The sequence below is a fragment of the Canis lupus genome, chromosome 14 (genome assembly GCF_003254725.2).
Source record: "Canis lupus dingo isolate Sandy chromosome 14, ASM325472v2, whole genome shotgun sequence".
NCBI classification, from domain to species: Eukaryota; Metazoa; Chordata; class Mammalia; order Carnivora; family Canidae; genus Canis; species Canis lupus.
The window spans coordinates 44,379,049-44,396,707 of NC_064256.1; the positions used below are offsets into that span (position 1 = coordinate 44,379,049).

Consider the following 17,659-nt stretch of genomic DNA (forward strand, 5'->3'; position numbering starts at 1 on the left):
GGATCAGAACACTTACCTAGCTGTGTCTTTTCAGGCCAATCAAGTTCTGGCAGCTTCTGTTTCCTTCTAATGCCTTCCCGGGAATTTGCTCTGCTAATGAGGCCCCTCCATCTGACAGCTGGTTACACAAGCTGCTCTCAGAGAACAAAACCTACGTGTTAAAGTAACCAATATCCCCCCACATGCACACAAGCACTCGTGTGTGTACACACACACACACACACACACTCCCCCCAATGTAATTCAGAAATCATGGTTAGAATGAATCCAGCACCAAATGGAACAAAGGCTGCCTCCAACTCAAACTGAGCATTCCCACTTTTTCCCTTGCCAAGTGCATAGCCCGTGCTATACTTATAATCACCCACAGAGCAGAGCTGGCCAAAGCTTGCAGTGTTAGATGAAATATTGGTGCCCCATCTGGTCTGCCATCAACTCTTATCCTTCGAGAGCCACCACATAAGAGACTTGCTGTCCATCTCAGAACATCAACAACATACCTCAGTCCTCTAAGAGCAGTATTCTGCTGAGACAAGGGAATTCCAACTCAATCACTGATCTAGACATACTACAGCAATCATCACCACCACACATCTCCTGGAACGGCCAAAATCGAAAACACTGACAAAACCAAATGCTGGCAAGGATGTAGAGCCACAGGAACTCTCATTCCTTGCTAATGATAATGCAAGATGGTATGTCCACTGTGGAAGATGGTTTCGAAGTTTCTTACAAAACTAAACATATTCTTGCCTTACAATTTGGCAACCATGTTCCTGGGTATTTACCCTAATGAACTGAAAACTTATGTTCACAGAAAAACCTGCACACAGATGTTTTGGAAGCAACAAGATGTCTTTTAGTAGGTAAATGGAAAAATAAACTGTGGTACATCCAGATGATGGAACATTATTCAGTGCTAAAAGAAGTCAGCTATCAAGTTATGAAAACACATGAAGGAATCTTAAATGCATGTTACTAAGGGAAAGAAGTCAATCTGAGAAGGCTATACAGTTTATGATTCCAACCCATCTGACACTATGGAAAAGATGGCACTATGGAAACAGTAAAAAGATCAGTGGCTGCTAGAGGTTGGGGGAGGGAGGCATAGATGGAACACAGAGGATTTTTAGGGCAATGAAATTATTCCTCATGATACCATAATGATGGATAGCTGTCATTATGCATTGTCCAAACCCATAGAAAGTACAGCCAGAAGTGAACCCTAATATAAACTATGGATTTCGGGTGATATTTATATGTCAGTGTAGATTCATCAAGGTGACAGCAGGGAAGGCAGTGGGTGTGTAGGGGCAAGGGTATATGGGAATTCTCTGTACTTTGCACTCAGTTTTCCAGTGAAGGTAAAACTAAAAAATAAAGTTATTGATTAAAAAAAAATCTTCAGAGACTGACAAAAGTCAAACCAGAAATTCTGACATGCAAAATGAGTGGTAGTGGTAGCGCGCACGCGCGTGTGTGTGTGTGTGTTTGAATAGATACCAAGTCACAACATTCCAAAGAAATGCTGTCTTTACCAATATGGGAAAAGATAAGCCTCCAAATATCCCACAAATGAATGTAACTGCCTCAATTTTCTTTGCAAAGGCAGAGAAGCCTATCAAAAATGGTAAAGAGGCTAAAGTAAGGAATTTTTATGAATCAAAAATCACAACTCTAAATCTCTACCAAGATGAGTCTCACTGTTATGAGCTGCATTATAATCTACTGCAGAAAAACTTAAAAAGAAATTGTTTTTATCTGTTAGGCTAATGTAGTGATTACCATTTCCTCCAATTCTTCACTTCATGTTTTCAGAGCAGTAAAAATCTGATATAATAAGTCTTACACTGAAACCGTATTAAATCTTCAAAACCAATCAGAAAAAAAGCACAGGCAAGTCCTCTTGGGATTTCAACCTAATCACCTTTAGGGACCAAGGGTAGGATCAGAACTTAAGTATGTCTTTACCCAAGAGGGGAATGCAAAAACAAAGCTGGCTAGGCACAGCCTTCCTCCTGGTTCCTCCTGGTTTCCATTGCTATGCAATAGAAATTTACTGAGTCACACGTGGCATTTAAAATTCTCTAGTAGCTGCATTTGAAACATAAAAAGATAAAATAAATATTAACAGTTTATTTAACTATTTGTTTAAGGTATCCCAATGTTTATCATTTCTACACACAGCAGTGGTTGCCACATTTCAAGAGCTCAATAGCGGCTTGTGCCTAGTGGTTACCATATTTGATAGCACAGGTTTTGAACTTTCAGTGTAAATCTAAAAGGTCCCATGCTTCCCCCTTCTCAAATATTTATTTATTCATTCAAATGCATTTATTAAATCTCTTCATCATTTTATTATTCTTGCTATGAGAAGTTCTGCCTATCTCTCTCAAGTAAATAAATCTTTAAAACATAAAGTTCAGCAGAGTAAGTAGTAAGAGCACTTACTTAGGTCATCCCTTCAAACTATGCAAATCAATAAAAAAAAAAAAAAAACAAGTTTAAGATATGTACCAATGTGAAAACCAGCTCAATCTCAGTTTTATTGTTGTTGTTGGCAATTTTATTTCCAGTTCATATCCTTCCCAACCCGTTTGGAAAAGCAAAGGATTTCTCATCCCAAGTTGATCTTTATGATTCAAAATAATGCTGTACATAGTTCTGTTTTAACAATGACCTACAGATTTTATAGAAACAGAATAAATGAAGAAATAATATGTGCAATGCTATTCTAACTAGGAGCCTGCAAAAAAAAGGAAGAGAGAGGTGTAGTGAAGAGTGGGAGGAGAGGAAAGAAGGAATGGAGGAGAGACCAGTGGGGTGAGTGGCAGATATCACAGCATTTCATAGAAATAAACTCAAAGAATCAAGAGTTTAAAAGCAAGATTTTCACATTTAATGACTTTTACACAAATAAGTAATGGCTTGTTAATTGTGTAAATGTTATAAAAGGGATTTTCAAACTGATGAACATTAATTATATACACCAATACGTCTGAAAAACTAAGAAAGCACAGACTTTAGCCATTGCAATTATGCATTTTAAAGACTGTTCCTTAATAAACACTATGATGGGCCTTATTTCATTGCAGCATAACTTATACCAAAGAACTGGAAACAACCAAATGCCTATCATTAGGCAAGCAGACTAATTATGATTTAGCCATATTATTAATTTTTTAAAGAGATAAATTTTTAGGAGCTGACACATAAAAATTTCCAAGATATGGGGACATCTGGGTGGCTCAGTCAGTTAAGCATCCAACTCTTGGTTTGGGCTCAGGTCATAATCTCAGGTTCATGAGACTGAACCCATGTTGGGCTCTGTGTTCAGTGGGGTGTCTGCCTGAGATTCTCTCCCTCTCCCTCTGCTCCTTTCCCCACTTGCACGTGGTCTCTCTCTCTGTCTCTAAAATAAATAAAATCTTTAAATATTTTCCAAGATACGATTGCATGGAAAACCAAGTTGCAGAAAAATACATATTATATAAAATACATATGCCCCCTTACTGATAATAGTTATAATAACTCAGGAGGAACCTGGAATCAGGATAGGTAAAGGGTCAGAGGGAAAGTCAAAGGAGACTGGCCTTCTCAGTAATGTTTCAATTTTTTCTTGGGCAAATATATTCATAATTTATGTGTATAGAAAAATAGAATTTTAAAATAACAAGGCACACTCTCAAATGCATTTATCCCAAATAAAAATTTAATATATTGAAGCCAACCACACTCACACTTAGGCATTTGTGCTCACCTAAGAATAAAGCTTCTCCCACCGTATCTGTGTAGATATCTGAACATCGGGATATATCCCTGAATACAGAGAAGTAGTTCCTTTGAATTGCTTATTTTTTAAAAATTCACATCTCTGCAAATCTTCTCTTGTAAAACTGAACACATCAGTATGCTTCTACTTGTGTATGAATCAGGTCTTGGTGATACTGTGAAATAAACATAAAATGGAGAAATTAACTGGATGCTGAGCTTGATGCAGGATTGCAACTGTGATTCACAGCTCCTCTTTGTCTTTGACTTACTTTATGATAAACCTGATTAAAAATTTATAAAATAGGGGCATCTGGGTGGCTCAGTCAGTTAAGCATCTGCCTTTGGCTCAGGTCATTATCCCGAGGTGCTGGAATCCAGCCCCATGTCGGCTCCTGCTCAGCAGGGAATCTGCTTCTCCCTCTGTGCTTCCCCCTACTTGGGCATGCTCTTTCTCTCTCTCTCTTTCTCTCAAATAAACAAATTTTAAAAAGAAAAGAATTTATAAAATAAATACAAAGTACAGTAGATATTATTGTCATTTGCTAATACATGGACCTCTTCTCCCCCTCTAAGAGGACCTCTCCATCCTGCTGATGCTGTACTCAGCCATGAGACCATTCTGCCCAAAGGAGGGTGAGCCGTGATATATTCCACTGAAGCAAATCTTTAATGGTGACCAAGTGATTTGTCTCTCCTGCTTCTGTCCTCACCATGAGACGCACAGCTCCTATAGCCTTTGAGCCATTTGACAACTTTGTAAATTGTAGATAACTGATAATAATACAAAATAATTCTTGTCTATAGACATGCAAATTACATTCTGTCCGGTGGGGATCAACTTCCCTCTTGCACTGTGGGAAACATTCTGTCCTCCATTGGCAACATTTCTAATCTATACATTTGCCTATTCTTTGGATGGCCATTTGAACTGGTTGTAACATCTTACCAGTTCCTTCATTAATAATGAATTTTTAAAAATCTTTAAAACATATTCATTTTATATCTGAATGAATTAAATTTTACCTTTTTCTAATGTATCCTGACAGTGTTTAATATGTGCTAGATAATTTTACCATACGTTTAATCCTCCCAACAACCCTATCTTTTACTAATGAAAAAATGAGACCCAGAGAGATTAAGTAATGTACTTAAAGTCACACACTGATTAATAGCAGAGCTGAAAATCTAACTCAGCTAGCTAAAATCTAACTCAGCTAGCTAAAATCTAACTCAGCTAGCTAAAATCTAACTCTAGCTAACATCTTCTCCACAGTGTCTCAAGGGCAACATTCTGAGAAAGGTTGCTCTTGAGAAAGAAAGATATGGTATTGGAGTATCAAGAAATCACAGATTATCAAGGTCCAGTTCCTTTGTCATATGAGGAAACTGAGGTCCAAAGGTCCAAAGATCTTATCCATGTTATGTAGCTTATTTTGGGTAAGGACTACCATTTGGGGCTTCTGACACTCAGGCTAGTGATCTTAGATTCAAGAGAGAAGTTGTATTTGACCAGAACCTTGATAGACAAATAGAATCAACAGACTTGGGAGGACATAGGGAACAAAGGCAAGGACATGGTGTGGATATTTGATATGAAGAACAGGGTCCTATTCCAACCACGCGGGTCCATGGGCATGCAGGAGGCGTGGGATGGAAAGAAACAGGGCAAGGAGACTCTATCCAGTGTCACAGGGCACTGGAGAGCAGAAGCCATAGGTCTGTAATTCAAGAACAGCACTGCTTGATGGAGAAATACCAAGAGGTTGTGAAACAAGTTTTCTACTTTCTTAGAAGTCAAGAGATTAGATGCAGGCTATCTGACCTTGGGCACAACCCTTTACCAAATGAGCTTGCTGTTTCATCTGAGGCTGAACAAGATGACACACCTAGGATTCCTTCCTTCTAGGACCAAAGCTACAGCAATGTCAAAGGAGCAGATATGCTTCCTCTTAAACTGATCATGGTACTACACTAAGTTTTAATCACATGTGTTACAGAAATCCACGATGCCACAACTATTTAGAAGAGCCATGTACTATCCTGGAGAGAAGAGGCTGCATCCAGGGTTTTTTGGGAGAGGGTTTTGGAGGCTTTTTTTGAAGGAGCTTTTCTGACAACAAAAACAAAACTACTTGCTGTCACTCCACTGTCTGGTTGTGTTCCAGGTCAGCAGGGACTTCACAACAAGCCGTGGCTGCTTCTTTCTAGTCAAGTGTATCACTATCAAGACCCTCTCACACCTTGAGAATTTTCCCATCTTTTGCCATCTGGGCATACCCTGGTCCTCACAATTCCAAGGCAAGAATCACGGTCTCAGTGAATCCATATGCTGCTGAGGGTGTGTAGAGACAGACCCGGACAGGAAATAGGACCTTGATTTCCAAAAGGCACACATAAAATACAAGATGAATGCAGAGAGAAGAGTGATCAGACTGGATGGTACAGACCAACTCCATCTTAGAAGGAATAATGATTCCTGATTCTCTTATTTTGATTAAAATCTACCACCCCCTAGGCACACACTGGGTACTGAAAACAATTAACATCCACAGTGTCCTCTCAGCCACCTACACACCAGTCTGTGGAACCTCATTATTCAAAGGGCCAGGAAAAAAAAAAAAAAAAAAGAGGGCCAGGGACCAGGACCAGGAGACATGCAGAGTCTCAGGCCCTACCCCACACCTCCTGGATCACAATTTGCATTTTAACAACAACATGTTTAAGGTGATCACATTAAGGTTTCAGAAGTACTGTTTATAGAGTTCCCAGGACTAAGGCAGCAGCAAAGCATGTATATGCAAGAACTAACAAGTGAGCAGAGGGATGCGGATGGGGGAACACTAGCCTGAGAACTGGAAAATACAAACTCTATTACCAACACAATTAATTCAGAAGGTGACTTCTCAAAACTTATCTTCAACTGAATTCAAAGGACAAGGCTAACACCTTCCCATGGTGAACTGAGAACTGAATCCACAAGCATGGGGAGGCAAGAGAGGAGGGGTGAATTCTCTCTTGACCGCAGCCCAGCAGAATCAAACGTCATTTCCCAAAGCTGTCCGAAGATGCAGCATACTCGGGGATCCCTGGGTGGCTCAGCGGTTTGGCGCCTGCCTTTGGCCCGGGGCACAGTCCTGGGGTCCTGGGATCGGGTCTCGCATCAGGCTCCCAGCGTGGAGCCTGCTTCTCCCTCTGCCTGTGTCTCTGCTTCTCTCTCTCTCTCTCTCTCTGTCATGAATAAATAAATAAAATCTTTATATAAAAAAAAAAGATGCAGGATGCTCTGGGGTGAATCTGCTGTCTCTTTGTGACTCACGCACAGATGAAGGAGCTTAAAGAAAAGGGAGAAGCAAACCATGAAATATAGTAAACGATAGCTTCATCTTCCTCACTCTGGAATTCATTCAGTAGTTTTAATGAACTCACAGTCTGGAAGGCAGGGTGAAGCACACATATGGAATATGGAAAACATTTGCATTTCATGCTGCCCTGTGCACTGAGAAGCCCAATTCCCTTTGTTATCAAGAGAATAAATATCCTTCCTCCAGTTGGTACTTTGGAAAGGAAAAATAAAAAACAAAACAAAACAAAAAAACCCTTGCTTTCCATCACTAGTGTTACCTACTGTGAATTCCCAAAGAATGCAGATTCTCAGGCACTTATTAGGGCAAGAAGTGATTCACCCAAGACACAGTCTACTCCCATTACTTTGTGCTTTCACCTTGCACCATGTAGGCAGGCAAAGGCCAAGGGCCTAGGGCCTTCACGGTGAAATTCTATGTCCTTTCTCTGTGGGACACTTCTCTTGGTTTGACCCACAGATCTGAGAGAGGTTCAAACAACTTGCTTCTAATTTCGGTTAGCAGAAAACTCAAAGACTCCTGGACGGATGTTAAATTATCCCCAGAAAAAAAAAAAAACACGGCACTTGGATTTATTAATGCATTTAGGCTGGACCTGGACACTCGAATGTATCCACAAAAGGATACAGTTTATGCTCTTATTTTTAGTACCCACTAATCAACACCAATAATTTTCAAATTAGAAGTTGTTTCCCATCAGGGGATAATAAAATCAGTTTACCATGTTAATAAAATAGAATAGAATATGAAATACGAGACTTAATTACTAATAGTAAGATGAACTTTTATTTCAGTTGTGAGTGGGTGGGGGTGTGAGTGTGTGTAAGCACACACTGAATCACAGTATAAAATTGTTTCTTATTGTGGGTCACAGTAAGCAGGAAAACCACTAGCTGATTTAGAGCACCTGGAAATCAGCCTCTTGCTAGAAAGAAAAGGGAGGAATCTTGGGGAGAGAACTGGTTTCCTCAATGAGCTTCTAAAAGCAGAAAGAGAAATCAAGTCCTCTTGTGGCCCCACAGATGGGACTGGAACTTCTAGATACTCCCTCCAGCCCCCAACTGTGGCTCAATCTCAAGTCACATCTCATCACAGATCTCACAAAAAGGAAGAAGTGCCAATCTGTGCCAGCACAGATTTGTGCCTCGGACAGAGATGCCAGTCTGGCATGTGGACTCCCCTTAGCAACACAAGAAAGGCTGAGCAATCTGGAGATCCTTTCCCTTGGCATGGCTTTCATTAAGGTCTTCATTCTCTACAAAGATTATTTTCCTTTTCTCCCCCAGGTATCTTCATGGTAGCCCCCAGTCACGCTCAGCTTCAAATGCACAGGGAAACTAAACAGAGAAATTTAAGCAAATGCCCAAAGCACCCACATCAGAATGACTGCCATCCGCTCTGATGATGAATTGTAGTGCCAGCACGGTTATAATCCCACCTTGTCACCATATCTCATAGCCCCAGAGTCAAAGGGACAGGGACTTACGCGCCAAACTGGCCTCAACTGAAACCAAGTCCTACTATCTTCTGACCTTGGGGAAGTTGCTCCTGTTCTCTAAGACTGTTTTTTTTTCACCCATAAAATAGGAAGAACAAAAGCACCTACATCAGAGGTTATAGTAAAAATTAAGTAAAATAAGTGTGGAAAGCACTTAGCCCAGTGCCAGGAAAACATTGAATATTATCATGTATCATCATAGCTATTATGTTTATCATCACCTGACATTATCATTTCAAATCCATTTTAATTTCTCCTCACCCTAGTTTATTTGCTTGTTTTGAAATCGATACCTCAGGTATGGATTTTAAAGTATGAGAATGAAATAAATAATATTTTGTTGTGTTTATTGTCAGTGGCTTGTATAATGATGGGCCTCTAAGCTCAACACTCCAAGGAAGTTCTCATTTTCCCTGGGGAAACAAACACCATAATGCTTCTCTCCTGAACAAGTTGTCAAAAGCCAGAAAAGCCATGCATGAGAGTTTCTATCTCTGAAGTCCCAGTAGCTCAAAATTCCAATGGGATCAGTCCGTATCTGTTCTAGTGTATAAGTACATTAGCAGAGGGCAGTTCTGGCCTATGACAGCCACATACGCCAGCTGCTGCTGTGGAAATAGCAAAAGCAGCCCCATGTTTCAGCTATAATGTACCTGGTCAATTGTGAAATCTGACTTGAAGGGAGATAAATTTCATTTTTACCCCATTTGGTAATGAGAACGAAGGGCTGCCTGGCGTCCAAAGAAAATGCCAGGGAGAGGGTAACTCAGAGAAAGTTCAATCAACTTAGGCAGTGGAATAATGTTCTCTGAGTGCCAAGTGCATTACTGCTGCCTATTATAACAGTTTTTCAAAACAAGGATTTCTCTACTCCCACACAGTTTGCTTCAAAAATGACTTTTCCTTCCATAAATGGTGTTCCTGTGTCTGAGAACCACATATATAAGAAATAAGGCTAAAAAGGAGGCATCTAAACCACCAGGTCAACCATACTCACTTATCTACTTGCTCTGATATAGTCATCCTGCATTTATTAGGGAAACAAAAAATGACTGAGGGTCTTTTCTACGAAGGAGCTTATGAGATGGTTAAGGAGATGAATACACTAGAATCCAGTGTGATGATGTAGCACTGTAGGTACAGAAGAGGCATCACAAAGATACAGAGGAGGAACTGTATGGATTATAGGGCACTGTATAGCTTAAACGTTTATGTTAGAAAGATGAAGGGTTTAAAATCAATGCTCTGTGTTTCATCTTAAGAAGTTAGAAAATTAAACTCAAAGTAAGCAGAAGAAGGGAGTAAGAGCAGAAAGCAATGAAATATAAAATAGTCAACAGAAAAAGAGAGAAAAGTTAGGTTTTTAAAAAACATTAATAGAAGTAATAAACAAGTAGGAAGACTGATCAAAAAGAATGAGATAAAGCACAAATTACCAATATTAGGAATGAAAGAAGGGGTATCACTGCAGATTTTGTAGACATTAAAATGATGGTAAGCAATATCATATCAATGAATATCACAACATAGATGAAATGAAAAATTTTGTGACAAACACAACTAACCAAAAATGATGCAAGAAGAAGCAGAAAATCAGAATAGCCCTACACCTATTAAGACAGTGATTATCCAAGTGTGGCTCCCCACATTAACAGCATCAGCAACACCTGGGAGCTTTCTGAAATGTAAATCCTCAGTCCCCATTCCAGATTTACAGAATCAGAATTCTGGGGGTGAGTTTCAGTAAGCTGTGTTTTAATAGACTTTCCTGGTGTTTCTGATATCATTGGAGAACTGTTTCAATACGTTCTTCCTGCAAGAAGCCCAGACCCAGGTGGTTTCACAGATGAATTCTATCAAACATATAAGAACGAAATATAAGTTGATAACGGGAGCATCTGGGTGGCTCAGTTAGTTAAGCATCTGCCTTCAGCTCAGGTCATGATCCCAGGGTCCTGAGATAGAGCCCGAAGTTGGGATCTCCATTCAACAAGGAGTCTGTTTGTCCTTCTAAAATAGAGGACAGAACAATTTCCATCATTACTCTTAAGCCCTACTCTCTTACAGAAGATGTAGGAGATTCTTTTTATCTGCCTTTGATTTTTATTTTGAAGTGGTTCTTGGTTTCTTTGGGATGGGCCATTCTGACAGACAAGTAAGTGGTCCACGGGGTCCAGGTGGCCACAGTACATGCCTTCAAGTAAAGTCTTTATCAATCATCTCCTTTCCTTTACTTTCAGCCTTTAAAGAAGTGATTGCTTACTTCTCTGTGCAGCAGCTAACTACTGCTCATGGCAGGCACACCCGCTAGGAGACCCACAGCACAGTGATCCTGCCCTACCCTTGCATACCAAAACCCACTCAGGCCTGAGCTGAGACTGGAGCTCAGATAACAAAAGTTATTAAAATCAAGTATCTGCTCATGTTACTCCTTCTAAATAAACACTCATAAAAACTTTTCATCTGGCTATTTCCTCTTATTCATCCTTAAATCTCAGATCAGGAGTTATCTGCGACAAGATTTTCTGAGCCCCCAAACTAAGCAGAGCACTCCTGCACTATCTTTCTGCACCTCTATCATAAACTTTATATTGAAATAACGTGGCTGGGTCCCTATCTCTCTCCCATTGTCATTAGCTCCTTGAGGGTAGAAACTACATCTTACACTTTTTATTTTTATTTTTTAATGTGTTGCAGTGCAAGGCGATCACATACTTGATAGTAAGTATGCAGTAAAGTGAAGAGTCTGGGAATGAAGTCAGACAAGCCAAAACCTACACCTGCAAATAAAACATGCTAATTGTATTTTACTCAATACTTTTGGCAGGACTCTTTTTTATCTTTTTTTACTTTTAATTATTTTAGAAAGAGAGAGAATGAAGGGGCAGAGGGAGATAGAGAATCTCTAGCAGACTCCCCACTGAGTGTATAGACCCAAGCAGGGCTTGATCCCAGGACCCTGAGATCATGACCTGAGCTGAAATCAAGAATCAGATGCTTAACCAACTGAGTCACTGGAACCCCAGCAGAACTCATTTTTAAAACTGAATACTTTTAATTTGCTCTTCGTTCCACCTCTCAGTAGTATTGTTAATGCAAACCATGTGGACCAGCTTTCATTTTACAACTTGATTTCTCCTTTTAAATCTCTGGCAGGGAGGCAGGTCCCTGCCCCCCTGACCTGTACATGGCAGGACATCTTAAAAGATAAATACAGGGACCAAGAGAATAACAGTGAGCGGTAACATCTAGAATCTTTGACTAAAACAGCTGGATTCCTTCTTTTAGGCTCTTTCTAGAGACCTGTACTTTATCTTCACAACTTTATGAATCGGCCTGAAGCACAAGGTAGACTTTCCCACTGCTGTCCACAATTTTCTGGCACTGGTCCAACTACACCTCTGACAAATAAGATCCTGAAGAATTAATCTCCTGTACAAGCAGAGTAAGTCCTTGAGGGAGGCCAAGTATTGCAGAGAGTTGGCAAGGTCTCCTTCTTCATTATGAGGAAAAGTTGCATTCTATAGACATGAATGTTTATAAGGAGGGAGGGTATTATACTAATAACTAATATTTATTAGTCACTTACTATATGCCTAGAACTGGGTCATATACCATAGATACATTGTCTCATTTAATCCTTATCAACAACCTTAAGAGTTCAGAACTATTAGTAGCCCATACCCTGAGAATATGCATGCTTATCAGGCTGAAATATCACAAAATTAAGGAGGGGTGGAAATGAGATTTACATATAGGCTTCTAAGACCCCAAAATCCATGTTCTGAGTGTCAATGCTATGTTACCTTATTAACAGACCTCTATAATAATTATGCCTCCTACCGTATCCTACATGAACCAAAGGCAGAAGTTATTGCTATCAAGGAGGGAGAATCATCTACCCCACCAATCCAAAGACCAAAAGTACCCTTTAAATATGATTCATTTTCCACTACAAGAGACTAATTTAAGGTAAATTTCTTTCTATTCAAAATAATGATACTAAATGGTATGCTATTTAAGCTATATAATGGCTTCATCTGCACCTTATCTGTCAAATCCCCAAATCATGCTCCTGGAACATATCTCTCAATACAGAGAAGTCAGCAGGAGGAAAATGCAGATGTAAAGCAAACAGGTGGAAGTATGAAGGTAGTGTGATCTAATGAGCACAAACCACAGTCATAATAAATAGTTGTATGCATGGGCCACCACCAACACCATCACTGCAACCATCACCATCACCACCATCATTGATACTATTATTCAGTACCTTTGTTCCCACCCTTCAGCAGCACTGTGACCCCTGAGGGAATGAGGCTTCTGTTTACCCATCAAACATGCACTTACCCATCAAACACTCTGCCTTACCAAAAGAGTTAATTTTCTTTCTCTCTTTCTCTCTTTTAAAAAAAATTTTTTTTACTTATTTATTCGGGAAGCAGAGAAAAAGAGAGAGCATGGGGGTGGGGGAAAGGGTCAGAGGGAGAAGGAGAGAGAAAATCCCAAGTAGACTCCTGGCTTAGCTGGGAGCCCAATACAGGGCTTGATCCCATGACCCTGAGATCATGACCTGAACTTTGGTATACGTGCTGCCGAAGTGAGCACTATCATGACCTGAACTAAAACCACGAGACGGACACTTAGCCAACTGAGGCACCCAGGTGCCCCATCTACCTTTTTCTCCTGATAATGGGTCATGAGCAAACAGTGGTGACTAGTAAATGTATTTACTGTTCCTATTATCAAAAATTCAGGACATGAGAATTAGTAAAATTACTGCAAAATTACCACAAAATTACTTGAAATGATCAATTTGGCATACTGACAGAGAATGATCGCCTACCTTACAGTCTATATTGCACACATCAGGCTCTTTTCTTAAGCTATTTGTACTAACTCTAAGAAACTCCTGATTATGATCTAAATGATAAAACACATCTTAAAGATTAAGGAACTTATTATAGCGATGTCATCCCATAAGTCCTCTGTTTGTATTTATACCAGAGGGCAACAAGACAACGGGGACAACCCCAGCTCTGGTGGCAGACCTCTGCAATGCACAAACTCAACAGTAAAAGGAGCTTGCCCTGTGACTCCAGGCAGAGCCATGTTTTCAGACCTACCGTACTGGCTACTGGACTTGTATTGACCTCAAGGGACATTTTTGTTGTCTGGTGTATAAGTAGGAATCCATTCCAATTTATATTGGGCCTTACTTTGTAGCTACTAGTTTTTATTGAATTACTGATAATGCATGTAACAGATGGGACTTCATTTCTCAGTAAATTTGTTTTGCCTTATTGCCTCCTATGTAACAATATGTGACAATAGCAAAGTGCTTCTTTTAAAATCTGTGATTTTACGCTTTTTCAGGGCTAATAGAATACAACAGCATGTAGAACTTATGATTTCTGATTTATTTCAGAATATATTTATATAAACTAAACAATATTATCTCTTCAAAATAATTTCAAAATCTCTTCTAATGCATGATTTAAAGTACCTTAAAATTTTATTCCTTATAAAACTTAACTGCATCTAATACACTATAAAATCTTATATGTCAACTACATAAACTATGAAACAGAATTCATAAATCTTCTACATAAACAATGAACCATAGGCCAAAACAGTAACATTAATAATAATCGCTAAATACTCTTTACACTTACAAAAAGCCAGGAAGTGCACTTAATGCTTTCAATCTTTATCTCATTCAACCCTGACAACAACACTGTAACATAGGGAAGTACTATTATCACTTCTTTTGTACAGATGAAGAAAATAAGGCTTAGAGTGAGGTCCCTCAACCTTGATACCACTCACATCTTGGATCAGATAATTCTTCATTATGGTGTAGATGTTCTGTGCACTGTAGGATGCTTAACAGTATCCTTGCCTCTATCTACAAGATGCCAGTGGTATATCCCACTCTCAGATGTGACAACCAAAATTATCTCCAGACATTGCCAAATATCCTCTGATGGGGGCATCACTACCACTTTGAGAAGCTGGCTTAGAGAAATAAAGCAATGATGGTCATACATAGGAAACAGTAAAGGAAGGATTAGAAGCCAGGCATACTGATTCTATAATGCATGTTATCAACCAGAACATTCTTTGGAAAAGGCATGATGAACTATGGGTACCTTCCTGTGGAAATATCTTCCAATGACACTATACCAGACTGGGCCATTTCAAACCTTTTTTTCCTAATTAAGGGCCATGTTCTAAAAGCTATGGACTTTGGGTGGCTTGCTTGCTCCCCTGCCCCACCTACCCCAACCTTCTTTCTGTTCTGTTCTATGTGCCCCAAAAGAGAATCACCAATCACTTGTTAATGCTGATTCCATTCTTCAGTAAATAAGACACAGTCTCTGCCCTCACAGAGCTCCTAAAAAGCAGGACCTATTTTCTTCCTTCTTCCTCTCCCTTAGATGAGCGTGTGCTCAAAGTGCAGGCTCTTTGTGCAGTGGCCATTGAAGTCTGTTTTCTCTATACGGGATCATTCTGAGCACTATCCCTGTGCCAAAAATTTCCAAAGGCTTCATATATGCCATTCTGAGCTCCCAAGAATTCTAGCAAGGAAATACCATTATTTCCAAGTATTATTGGCCAAGGAGAAACTGAGGTTTGGTAGGTATGGGCACCTACCCAAACATTACAAAGGTTTCATGCCAGGACTCGGATTTCATGGATAAGCGAAGACTACAGAGATGCCTGTTCCAAAGAATGTTCTTGGCTTAATCTACTCCTCCAGCTTGCTTAAAATGTTTCCTTCAGGTCCCCTCTCCCTGACATCCCAAAGTTAAGGGAATAAACAGCATAGAGCTGAGCACAGTCCACTAGTGGAGAGACAAAGCGAAAAATTCAGGCAGTGACCTCATGAACTCCGAAAAGACATTATCTTATTAAATCAGAGGACAGAAAAATACAGAACAAGTTTTCTTTTATCTGATTCTCTTTTTACCATTTACTTTTTATGCTTAAAAAGTTACATATTCATGTATGACTGATTGTATCGTTTCAAAGTACTTTAAGTTGCTGTACCAAAATAGATGGTTTTGAAAAAAAGAAACTGGTGGTAGAGGTGAATTTTTCCCTCCTTCAATCACATTATTTAAATATACCTTGTTGCATATTTTTTAAAAAGACTTAATTAAACTTTCCTGAGAGCTTCAACTTTTGGGTTGGAGCCAAATATGAAAATTTTCAAACGTAAAATGTCCCAATGGTAAAAAGAACAATGGGCGGAGTAGGGAAATGAACTCCAAAAGATATTTCTTTTTGACCCTTTGATTTTATTCAGCTTTCAGCTGCTTCCTTTGGGAGGCTAGGGGTGGGGGTGAGGGAGTTCCAGAGCTATAAACAAATAATGAAACTACTTGAATAGAAAGAACTCAAGAAGCTTTGCCAACTCAAAGTCCTGCCTTTAAACCCTAGCCCAATCACTTCTCCGCTTTGTGACCTTGGTCAGGTTACCTATTTTCCCTCGGTTCTTCATTTGGAAACAGGATCGCTGTGAAGATTAAATAAAAGAATGCATATAAAGCATCTGACACACAGTAGATACACAATAAATTTAACCAATAGGGTGCCCTTTAGACATAGTATGTTTTGTCCAAAATCTGTATTTTGGCAATTGTCCTTTTAATATATTTCTCATGATTAGTTCATATTAGGTGAAATTAGAAATATCAAAAGCAAGGGTGATCTGATTGGTGCCCAAAGAACTATCATTATAGGGCCAGTCTATGTTACCTGCTCAGTGACCATCATTCTCATCCATAATGCTGCTTCTCTCCCATGATTCAACATAAGTCCTACAGTGCTTGCCATCATGGCAAAGGCTGTTTGGTGGCCTAGGATTTCTTGTGGAAGGACCTCAGTAGTTAGACTATTAGACTATGATTATGACTATTAGAGAATAGTCATTTTTGAGGCCAAAGGAACCAGAGAAATCTTCACATTCAACCTCAGTCTCTTCACAGATGAGGACACTGAGCCCACAAAGGAGCAATTTGGCAAAGCTAAACTAGCAACAGAATCCAAATCTGATTCTTAATTTCTTTACTCTATACCAGTGGTTCTTAACCACTGGTTAATTTTGCCCCCCAGAAGACATTTTTGATCATTACAACTAGGGGATGGGGGATTGCTACTGGCATTTAGTGAGTAGAGGCAAGGGATATTACTATTCTATGATACAAAGGATAGTCTCACAATGGAAATATCAATAGGGTCAAACTTAAGAATTCTCATGTACACTGTTGAATCCAGCACCTCCAGATACTCCAAAAGCTGCTTCTTAGGCTTCTGCCTTTGGGTGTTGGACTTGGCCCCAATTTGGAAGCCTTCAGCAATGACTGAATCAATCAATTCTGCCTCTTTAGTGTTGAGAGCCACTGGGATTAGGAGAGATTAGAGACTTGCCTACCCAGGCAATATAGTCTGGGTTTAACTTCTGAGGCACAGTGATTATGTCCAGCATGAGTGCTACTGAAGTCTTAAAGTCACACTTAAATCTTATTAGACAATCTAAGAAAATGATTCTTAAAAACATTTTGGCAAAATACCACAGAACAGCCAAATGATGCACACCACAGTTATCAAATATTTAGATTAGTGCACTGCAAACAAATATATTTGCCATTGTACTAAAAATCTCTATAATTAATGGTCTGCATGGAGGAAAGATAAAGATTGAAGCATTGGTAATAGAGAAAAAATACTTTCAGAGTTTCTACCCAAAGCTAAAGTTCCACATTGAAAGAACTCATATAGAGAAGAAAAGCAGAGTCAATGATCCAAGCAATTACACACTTTCTGGTTCTTGACCATGCATGCCATCTGTCTTGCTGACCTCATAGGACTCCACCCTGGCCAGTGCAAGGACCAAATGAGAGTCTAGATGTGGGAGTATGTGGTGATCTGCAAAGCCATTTATAAGTATGAGTCATTTATCAATCTGAGCTTATTTATCCACAATTCCACTTGGTAATTCTGACCTTAGTTCTGGGTC

The 17,659-nt window shown here is 39.5% G+C and overlaps 1 protein-coding gene across 8 annotated transcripts in view; it reads right to left on the bottom strand.

Moving 5' to 3' along the window:
- PDE1C (phosphodiesterase 1C) overlaps positions 1–17,659 on the bottom strand; it is a 490,416-nt gene that overhangs the window by 254,593 nt on the left and 218,164 nt on the right. The window contains exon 3 of one of the 8 annotated variants that reach the window (XM_025464561.3): positions 3,761–3,947. The exons of the other annotated variants lie outside the window; for them this stretch is intronic. Within the exon in view, the coding sequence (XP_025320346.1) occupies positions 3,761–3,807 (47 nt within the window). The 5' untranslated portion in view covers positions 3,808–3,947. The remainder of the gene's footprint in view (positions 1–3,760; positions 3,948–17,659) is intronic. 8 annotated transcript variants of the gene reach the window in all.